The sequence below is a fragment of the Sinocyclocheilus anshuiensis genome, unplaced genomic scaffold, assembly GCF_001515605.1.
Source record: "Sinocyclocheilus anshuiensis isolate Anshui unplaced genomic scaffold, SAMN03320099.WGS_v1.1 scaffold538, whole genome shotgun sequence".
Taxonomy (NCBI): Eukaryota; Metazoa; Chordata; class Actinopteri; order Cypriniformes; family Cyprinidae; genus Sinocyclocheilus; species Sinocyclocheilus anshuiensis.
This window is the reverse complement of record NW_015544166.1, coordinates 817,202-827,994: the sequence shown is the minus strand read 5'-3', so window position 1 is coordinate 827,994 and position 10,793 is coordinate 817,202. Positions and strand designations below refer to the sequence as shown.

The 10,793-nt window shown below is 35.8% G+C and overlaps 1 protein-coding gene across 1 annotated transcript in view; it reads left to right on the top strand.

Moving 5' to 3' along the window:
- Positions 1–10,793, top strand: part of pparaa (peroxisome proliferator-activated receptor alpha a) — a 24,816-nt gene that overhangs the window by 13,711 nt on the left and 312 nt on the right. The window contains exons 4-7 of the mRNA XM_016495997.1: positions 4,791–4,929; positions 6,183–6,382; positions 8,101–8,569; positions 10,686–10,789. Coding sequence (XP_016351483.1) covers positions 4,791–4,929; positions 6,183–6,382; positions 8,101–8,569; positions 10,686–10,789 — 912 coding nt within the window. The remainder of the gene's footprint in view (positions 1–4,790; positions 4,930–6,182; positions 6,383–8,100; positions 8,570–10,685; positions 10,790–10,793) is intronic.

Genomic DNA, 10,793 nt, shown 5'->3' with positions numbered 1-10,793 from the left:
AGTCCAACTCCATACCGAGAAAAGAGATCCTCTGCGTCGGGGAGAGTTTGCTCTTTTCCCAGTTGACCCGAAGGCCCAACAGGCTGAGGTGTGAAAGTACCAAATCCCTGTGTTCGCACAACTGATCCTGAGACTGAGCGAGTATGAGCCAATCGTCGAGGTAGTTGAGAATGCGAATGCCCTGTTTTCTCATGGGAACAAGGGCTGCCTCCATAACTTTTGTGAAGACACGGGGCGACATGGACAGCCCGAAGGGTAGGACCTTGTACTGGAATTCACATATTTTCCCCATTTTAACTGTATTACTGACAAGTGCTTTGATAATAAATAGACTTAACTCATAGAGATTACAATGTGCAGTATTTTTTTTATTTCAGAGAGATATGACATATATATATATCATATAAATTACATATGGTTTGGCATTAATAAGTGCAGTTACTAATAATGTTACATGTTCATTTCTTGTTTATACACATTTGACAGTAAAGCACTAAGCTTGAGAATCTATTTTATTATGTAGAAAAGACGTATATTGTACTCTTATTAAATGTACCATTACTCTCCTATAGTCTTATATGAAATTGACCAACAGCTTGACCAACAAGTGATTTTGTGTGATTTAGTCGCAAATTGAACAAAAGTTTGTTTTTCAAATCACTTTGTGACGTTTTTTACTTCATACACAAAAAAGAGTGAAACTGACAAAAATCTGATTTCTTGATGATTTGATGTTTTATAATAGTGATTTTATAATTTCAAAATATAAAGGAAAAAGTATAAATGAATGACTAATAAGCCAATAAGTGCTCCTCTGCTGCCTATATTTGTGATTTGATGTATTAATTTTTAGATTTTACATAAGTGTTTGTTTACCACAAAGTATATTTTGGTCATCCCATATGTTTATACACATTTGACAGTAAAGCACTAAGCTTGAGTTGGGAAGCTTACAAAATATATTTTATTAACAACAGTAACGTGCAAAATTTAATTTTTATGTAGAAAATAATATTGTACTCTTATTAAATGTACCATTACTCTCCTATAGTCTTATATGAAATTGACCAACAGCTTGACCAACAAGTGATTTTGTGTGATTTAGTCGCAAATTGAACAAAAGTTTGTTTTTCAAATCACTTTGTGACGTTTTTTACTTCATACACAAAAAAGAGTGAAACTGACAAAAATCTGATTTCTTGATGATTTGATGTTTTATAATAGTGATTTTATAATTTCAAAATATAAAGGAAAAAGTATAAATGAATGACTAATAAGCCAATAAGTGCTCCTCTGCTGGCATTTACAGGTTATAATGGTGATTTGATGTATTTTTTAATTTTACGTAAGTGTTTGTTCACCGCAGTATATTTTGGTCAACCCATTGAAAATAACATTCAAATTGGATCATTTAGGAGCTTTTGTTACTCTTTTGTTTTGTTTGCCGTTTTATCTTTCTCATATGCAATAGAAATGGCAACGCGAGTTGAACAACGCAGTGGTTGCGCCAGTGCGACCGCGCACAAAATTTACACGCACCGGCAGAAAAAATGGTCGCAAACAGTCTGGAGCCCTGTTGATGCTCACTCTGCACATAGTGTGACCCATTAAATATAGCAATAAAAAATAAAATAATTAATATTAGTAATAATGGTATTAATGCACTTTATTCATTTTTTGTTTTAATAAAATAATAAACAAATAAATTAAATAAAAATATAAATAAAGTGTGTTAATACTATATTTTAATAAAAAGGGAGTATTAAATAAAAATATAATTATTTTATAGTACAGTTAAAAAATACAACACTGATATTTACATTTTCTTTTTATTTGTCTTTTACTTTTTTCTATGAATTTTCATCATTTCAAACCTAAAATCAGCAAGCTTTTATTTTGGCGGGTTTCTGGCAAGTAAGAATGCGTGCTTGCCTGTTTTAGCACTGCCAAGTGAAGTGAGTCAGTGAATGTACTGTCTCAGTTTTGAATTTTGTTCTGAAACCAGCAGTGCATAGCCTAGGTTTATGCTTTCAGTTCAATTGGAAATTTTTTACAGTAATCAGTAATCCAAAGTTCTGTCATAAAACACTAGATGGCACAGACCGATAGGTCTAACTCAATCTGACATAATGACATCATAATTCACATGGTGCAGCTGATTGGTTTCTTTTCACATCAGCAGCCAATGAGCTTGCTGCTCAACATTAAAATACTCGACTAGTGCTTGCTGTAGCAGTTGCAGCGCACTTGAAAATCCTCCACCTTCCCCAGCTCCACCTGTATAGATCTGCTACAGGCTGATTTGTTATATATGGGGGTTATTTTATATATATTTTATTTGTGCAGCAGCAGCATCTCTTACATGCTCACAGCAGCATGTCTGTGGATGTATTGGCAGTAGCAAGTCTCCGTACTTGCTCTTTCACAGCAGCGTAGCAAATCTATTCCGCCAAGACCAAACACATTAACATTGTCATGTATATTACCATGCTAAACTCGAGTTGTCATGACAGAATTTCAGTTGATTGTGCAGCTGTCAACCATTTAGGTACACAAATTAATGGTCTAAACTTATTTACCCAGCGAATTTTGGTCGTGTATGCACACCACTTACTAGCCTAACTTTAACTTGTTTCTTCTGGCAAATGTGTTTAAGTGTCAGAATTCATACAAGTAGTTTTTTTTTGTTTGTTTGTTTTGTTTTTTGAAGATCTTGTAAAGATAAACAAAATGCTTAAGAATCATAAACTTTTGTAGGTCACAGAGCCTTTTTTCTGCAATAATCCAAAAGCCAAGCTAACCAGAATGATAGTAACTTATGGGTTGGTCTGTAAATATGCAGCACTCTATTAGTATATGGACAAATTACCAATAACCGAGATTAAAAAATGCTGCAAAATTGTTCATTGTTATTTCTTGCCAACTAATGTGTTAACTAATGTTAATTTGTAGAAGCTTATTTTAAAGTGCCACCTAGTTGTTTAGTAATTTGCTTTAAAAAAGCAATTCCACATGACATTTTTAACATTTATGTTTATGTTTTCTTTTGAGATAAATCTGGAAGAATAAATGAGTCATTTGCAGCATGCAAATATATTTTAAACTTAACTTCCTAAAGCTTTTAAGAGCAGTAGGAAATAATGCATCAGCAGCATGGAAGGTGTGTCTGTCCTTGGTTGATATTTAGGGGCTGTACTGTGATGAGCCGTTTCCTCAGTCCGGTTTTATCGTATGGTATATTCGGTGCATAGAGATGCATCATCGCTTGTTTTTAGCGCTGGGAGCGATCCATGACAGTCTGTCATGAGACCGAGCTCTCGTCTGATACCTGTTTCCATTGTCAGGAACGCGTTCCGCTTTTTGCCAGTTAAATAATTCGCCTGGAGGGACACAGAATGTCTGTGCTGTAACCGTGACCCTTACTACACATACCAGGACCCGTCCACAGTGTCTATTCTGATGAAGATGTGTGGGAAGACTCTTCAAAGCTCTGCTAGCCCTTCATTCACTGCACCAACATTATTATTCTTGCTTTTTTATTTGATTTTATCTGAATGGTAAACAGCAATAATCCCAGTGCACCTTTCCCCAAGCATCCTACGCAAGACCTCAGTAACTAATTTCTGACAAAGCATTTAGCATCAGGTTATGCATGCTTTTCTTTTGCTTTGAAGACTGTAAGTACGTTTCTCTGAAGAACCTTTCTCAAAAGGCATAATGTCTTTAATTTATTATTATTTAGTAACGCAGAACGGAAATGCTTCTATAAGTTGTAACACCTTTGTGCAAGCAACATTGAGTTTAGCTGTACATCTGTGTTTGTTCATAGATATGCTGTGTTCTTGAGAAATGAATATTGTTATCTTGTGAATCAGCCTTCTTATCGCATGTGCAATTAGCGTTCAGTTTATCAAGGTCATTTTATTACAGTTTTGTGTGATTCTGCTCTGTATTGGAAATTAGGGGCTAAAGTTCTTATAAAACCAATTCAAAATGTAAACATAAATATATTACAAAGCGGTGCAAGAACAAGTTGACGTTCAATTTGGTATCATATAAATTCTGACCAAACAGTCTTAATTCACCCTTCCACAAATTAAAGCCTAAAAAGGTTTGAAAGTCTTAAACATAAAGTTATGGCATTAAATGTTGCACGCACTGCAAAGAATTTTCCTCAGTATTTTTTGTCTGTTTTCCAGTACGAAAATCTAAACATCCTTAAATACATATGGAGTCTTGTTTTCTGAGAAATTAAACTAAATTAAGTGAGTTTATACTTGAACAAATATTAGTCAATGGGGTATGAAAACTAGTTTCCCCAGTGAATTAAGATTTTTGATGAGCCCATTGGCAGATATTTGTTCTTGTATTAAACTGACTTTATTTGGATCAATTTCTCATAAAACAAGACTTCTTACTTTGTGTAGTTTTACTTCGCAAGTAAATGTATCTTGATTTAAGAATCTTTGGACAGTTGCACTGGAAAGCAAGAGTTATGTCCAAATTCTCGTGGTTGGGAGCAGAGCTATTCAAGTCTTATTTTTTTAATTTAAATTAATTATTTATTTTTTGGAAAATGAATTAAAAAGTAATAGAGATCTATTTGAAGTTGTATTTTCAAACTTTGAGGGCATTGACATTGTATTCCATTCAGAAAATGTCTTTACTTGGTCTTTAAAAGGTCTTTAAAATGCCTTAAAAAGTCTTACATTTCCCTTCATAAAACCTGCAGAAATAGTTTTTTTTTAATCATGTCAACTTGCATGTGTTTTTTCATGAATTTTCCACAGGGGTTCTTCAGGAGAACCATTCGACTCAAACTGGAGTACGACAAGTGCGAACGCAACTGCAAGATCCAGAAAAAGAACCGCAACAAATGTCAATGCTGCCGTTTCCGCAAGTGCCTTGCAGTGGGCATGTCCCACAACGGTAAGAGCTTCACAAAGAGCATATCTCTGACTTAGATTATACAGAATCAGTTTATGGCTTGATGATTTAAGATCTTTAATTGCTTTATCTGAAATCAAGATGGTGTTCTGTTTTATGACAATAATAATTTGTAATATGTAGTTATTTAGTTCTGTAATTAAAGGTCAGGCCAATTAGATTAGAATCAAAACAGAGAACAACAACCTTTTTTACACACTCTTAGCTTCGACATCATGACGTAGCACAAATCCACACCTTCCAAGTGCTATCAGAAGCAGCATGACCGGAGATGAACCAGGCGACACGGAAGATACGCCGTCCCGTTCTCTCACGAGACTTTGACCCAAACCGAGGATAGCTTCTTCTGTTAATGGGCTAATGTCATGTGCCGTTGTTAGCACAATCCCTTCAGAGGCAGATCTGTATCATATCACGCCATACAACTCCCCAACCCCACCGTCGTCTGCCCTTTGTCCCGGTACTGATGAAGTGGCAGCAGTGTGTTGACCTAAAGTTGTACTACTTTTGGTTTGTGTATAAACTGGGGCTGACGATTCAATACGTTATTGTACTGTGATTAATTATTTTAAAAAATAACGCAAATAAACGCAATCAGTGCCTCCTGACCCAAATTTTAGTTTTGGGGATTTTCCTATAATCCGAGCAATTCGAGTGTAGATCTGCACACAGACCAGTAGTTAAAAAGTGTTTATGTTTTTCACATTCTTGTATTTTATCTGCAATATTAAGTTTTTCTCAGACAGACTGACAAATGCAACTGCAACACAGCAGACTGTAGACTGTTAGTCAGTGATGTGGAAATAAAACAAACATTGAATTAATTAATTCAATTAATTAAGTAACAAATCATTATTTATTTAATGTAACATTTCACATAACATTTAGCAGATGCTTTTATCCAAAGCAACACAAAAGAGGAACAAAAGCACTTTAAAAAAAAAAAAGCCAACAATAATCATAATATACAATGTCAGGTTTATTAGAAAACTAGATTAGGAAGGAAACAAGAGAAGAGGAAAATGCAGAGAAAAAAATAAAAAATTTGTTTATTTATTACTGTTTTTTTTTTCTTTTTAATCAGCCCTAGTATGAACATTTTAAGCATGTATGAATACAGTATGTGTTTTTGTTTTTATACATTACATTGTCTGTGGCAGCATGCATGAGCTTGCATTTGGTTTCATTGGCACTGTGTGTGTGTGTGTGTGTGTGTGTGGGGTGGGGTCTTACAGCTATCCGTTTTGGGCGCATACCCCAATCTGAGAAGCAGAGGCTGAAAGCAGAGCAGGACGTCTGCGGGAAAGAGCAGCACAAGTCCCAGCAGCCGGACACGAAGAGTCTGGCCAGACAGATGCATGAAGCCTACCTCAAACACTTCCATATGAACAAAGCCAAAGCACGCGTGTTTCTCACGGGCAAGACCAGCACTCCGGTGAGCGACTGCTGTGTTATGGAATCACTAACCCACTAGCTCACTCACTCACTCACTCACTCACTCACTCGCTTGTCATTTATGTTGTATTGCTCATGCAACTTTAAAGCTTAACAAAAATGAGGCGATGTTTAAACACTGTCCATTATAGCAGAGAGATCCCAAATGTTTTTGTCAGTTTAACCCCCTTTGACCTAAAATAATTACATGAAGTACCCCTTGAAATTTTAATTCAAATTTGTTGTAATTTCAGTCATTTGTACAACAAATGTGTTCCAAACCTGTATGGTTTTCTTTTTTTCTGCGGAGCATAAAAAAGATATTTTGAAGAATTTTGCTAACCAAACAGTTTTGGTTCCTGTTGAATTCCAATGTATTTTTGTCCATTCAAAGGAAGTCAATGGAAACTGAAACTATGTGAATATCAGCATTCTTCAAAATGTGTTCTTTTGTGTTCAACAGAAGAAAGAAATTCATACATGTTTGAAACTGCATGAGGGTGAGTAAATGATGACAGATTTTTATTTTTGGGTGAATTACCCCTTTAAGTCAGTTTGTTAGTAATTTGTTGCTTTTTTGTAGTTTAAGGAACTACACTACCAGACAAAAGTTTTTGAACCGTAAGATTTTTAAAGTTTTTTTAAAGAATTCTCTTTTTTTTTAGTTCATTTTATACGAAATACAGCAAAAGCAGTAATATTGTGAAATATTTTTACGATTTATTTTGCTTTCTATTTGAATATATTTTAAATGTAATTTATTCCTGTGATCAAAACTGAATTTTCAGCATCATTACTCCAGTCTTCAGTGTCACATGATCCTTCAGAAATCATTCTAATATGCTGATTTGCTGTTCAAGAAACATTTATTATTATTATTATTATTATTATCAATATTTAAAACAGTTGAGTACACTTTTTCAGGATTCTTTGATGAATAGAAAGATCCAAAGATCAGCATTCATCTGAAATAAAAAGCTTTTGTAACATTATACACTTGGAGTCAGTATATAAATATTTTTTTTTGGGGGGGGAGAAATTATAGAAATTAATACTTTCATTTAGCAAGGATGCATTAAATTGATCAAAAGTGATGATAAAGACATTTATAATGTATAAGATTTCTATTTCAGATAAATGCTGTTCTTTTGAACTTTCTATTCATCAGAGAAACCCTACTCAGCTGTTTTCAACACAATAATAAATGTTTTTTGAGCAGCAAATCAGAATATTAGAATGATTTCTGAAGGATCATGTGACTGGAGTAATGGTGCTCAAATTCAGCTTTGAAATAACAGAAATACATTACAATTTAAAATATATTCAAATAGAAAACAGTTATTTTAAATAATACAAATATTTCAAATTTCTCCTTGAACTGTTTTTGCTGTACTTTGTATCAAATAAATGCAGGCTTGGTGAGCAGAAGAGACTTCTTTTTATAAAAACATTAAAAATCTTACAGTTCAAAAACTTTTGACTGGTAGTGTACTGGTGTCAAAAATAGTTAATTATTGACTGTATTTTAATGACTCTAAATGAAGTAGCTTGGCGAGCTGCGGTTTCAATGTAGCTTCCCCAACACTGAGCGACAGGGTGTCAATTGCTAATTAAGAAAACAGTGAGCACTAATTGCACAAGCTATTCAGCACACTTTGAGTTGCACGGTCTGAACGCACACCTGTTCTCTGACTGTCCTCTCTCCATCCTTCATCGAAGCCCTTCGTCATCCACGACATGGACACTCTCCAGCACGCCGAGCGGAAACTACTCACCCAGCTGCTGGGCAACGTGCCATCCAGAGATGTCTCCACTCTACTGGAGAGAGAAGTGGAGGCCCGGATCTTCCTGTTCAGCCAGTACGCCTCGGTGGTGACGGTCACGGAGCTGACGGAGTTCGCCAAGGCCGTGCCCGGCTTTGCCACCCTAGACCTCAACGACCAGGTGACTCTGCTGAAGTACGGCGTGTACGAGGCGCTCTTCGCCCTGCTGGCCTCCTGCATGAACAAAGACGGGCTGCTGGTGGCTCGCGGCGGAGGCTTCATCACCCGAGAATTTCTGAAGAGCCTGCGCAAGCCCTTCAGCGACATGATGGAGCCGAAATTTCAGTTCGCCATGAGGTTCAATGCCCTAGAGCTCGACGACAGCGACCTGGCGCTATTCGTGGCCGCCATCATCTGCTGTGGAGGTGAGATGCAGAGAGAGCATGGGAAGTGAAATAGAGGCGGTCTTGAAAACATTTGGAAAGCATTATCTAAATGAAACGCTACTTAACAGTGACTAGCAGCTTTTGAAAATTGGCTTTACTCAGGAATGAAATACTTGACACGAAATTGATATGGCATGCTGTTACACGATGTACTCCAACTAGAGCTGGGGTGTTGAAACTGGGGGCCGGGGGTCATACAGGGGTGCTAAAGAAGAACATTATTTAACCAAATATTAATTTTTAGGGCTTGCCAAACTTTATTTTAAAGTAAGTATTTATCATACAGTATATATTTTTTTTAAGTTATCTTAGGGTATTTGTTAAGTATGGGGAAAGTAATTTATTTATGTATGCATGGATAAATGCTATGCTCATACATCTAGTATCATTAATGTAATAGTAGGCAGAAAAAAAACAAAAGGAATATTTTAAATTGCTTGATTAAATTGTTTTGACTTACAAGTACAGTGAAAAAAAACATATTCTATTTTTTACACTTACTATTACTCTGACACAGTATAAATGGGTATTTATACATGATAATTTATATATAAGATTATATTTAGGGTCTTTTGCATCAAACTTTGGAGACCCCCTATTTTTGAATGCAAATTTAAAGGACCATAAGGCTACTACAGTAATGGTGCTTTAAATGTATAAATAAATACATACATACATATTTTATTTAACCTGAAGTACTCTCAGGCTCATCTTACTCCATATTAAAGGGATAGTTCTCCCTAAAAATTAAAATTCTGTCATGAATTTCTCACCCTCATGTCGTTCCAAACCTGCAAGACCTTCGTTCATCTTCGGAACACAAATTAAGATATTTTTGATGAAATCTGAGAGCTTTCTGACCCTCCCATAGACAGCAACGGAGCTAAATGTAGTAAGGACATGGTTAAAATAGTCCATGTGACAACAAAGAAAGAAGAGAAGAAATTGTTGAATAAAGTCATTATTGATTTTCTTTGCACACAAAAATGATTCTCATAGCTTCATAACATTACGTTGAACCACTGATGTCACATGGACTATTTTAACGACGTCCTTACTACCTTTCTGGGCCTTGAACATATCAGTTGCATTGCTGTCTATGCAGGGTCAGAAAGCTCTCAGATTTCATCAAAAATGTCTTAATTTGTGTTCCGAAGATGAACAAAGGTCTTATGGGTTTGGGACGACGTGAGGGTGAGAAATTAATGACAGAATTTTCATTTTTGGGTGAACTATCACTTTAATGTAATCTCCTTTGCTGAACTTTAAGTAGGTTAGTTGTGGTTCAGGTTGTTTTTATGTCACCTCTGGAGTCCCACAGCCAGCAGCTTTTGAAAGGCATGACATAATAATGGTCGGAGTGAGATGGGGATTTTGTTCTCTTGAGGGCTAGCGAAAATAAATAACCACAGTTTCCTCTCCTGCTGCCATGTGGCAGGGACCCGAAAGCAGATGCTTCCACAGACCGCAGCTTCCTGGAGGCTGCTCTGTTTTCTTACAACCTATATATGCTAAAGAGACGCAGCGTTAGCAAAAACAAAAAATGCATAATTCATGGACACACTGTACAGTAGTAGCAGTGACGTCATGATGTTTAATACAAATTTTGACACCATAGCAACTGAACAGGAAAGTCCTTTATTTGAAAAGTCTGGTATTAATATCAAAATGAAGATATTTTGTAAATTTCCTACTGTAAATATATCAAAGCTTAATTTTTGAATTGCTATGCACTATGCATCGCTAAGGACTTAATTTGAACAACTTTAAAGGCGATTTTCTCAATATTTTTATTTTTTTGCACCCTCAGATTCCAGGTTTTCAAATAGTTGCATCTCAGCCAAATATTGTCCTATCCTAACAAGATACATTTCCATACATCAATGGAAAGCTTATTTATTCCGCTTTCAGATTATGTATAAATCTAAATGTCCAAATATTGACCCTTATGACTGGTTTTGTGGTCCAGGGTCACAAATTAATAATTTGAAGAGAAAATAATGGCATGAATCAGCTGAGTAATTTTAAGTATTTCAAGTATTTCAAGTATTTATTAATTATTCTTACGTCTCTCTCTCTGGATCTCCACCGACAGACCGTCCAGGACTGAGCGACGTGTCGCAGATCGAGCGCATCCAGGAGAGCATCATCCACGCCCTGCGGCTCCACCTGTTGTCCAACCACCCCGACAACACCTTACTCT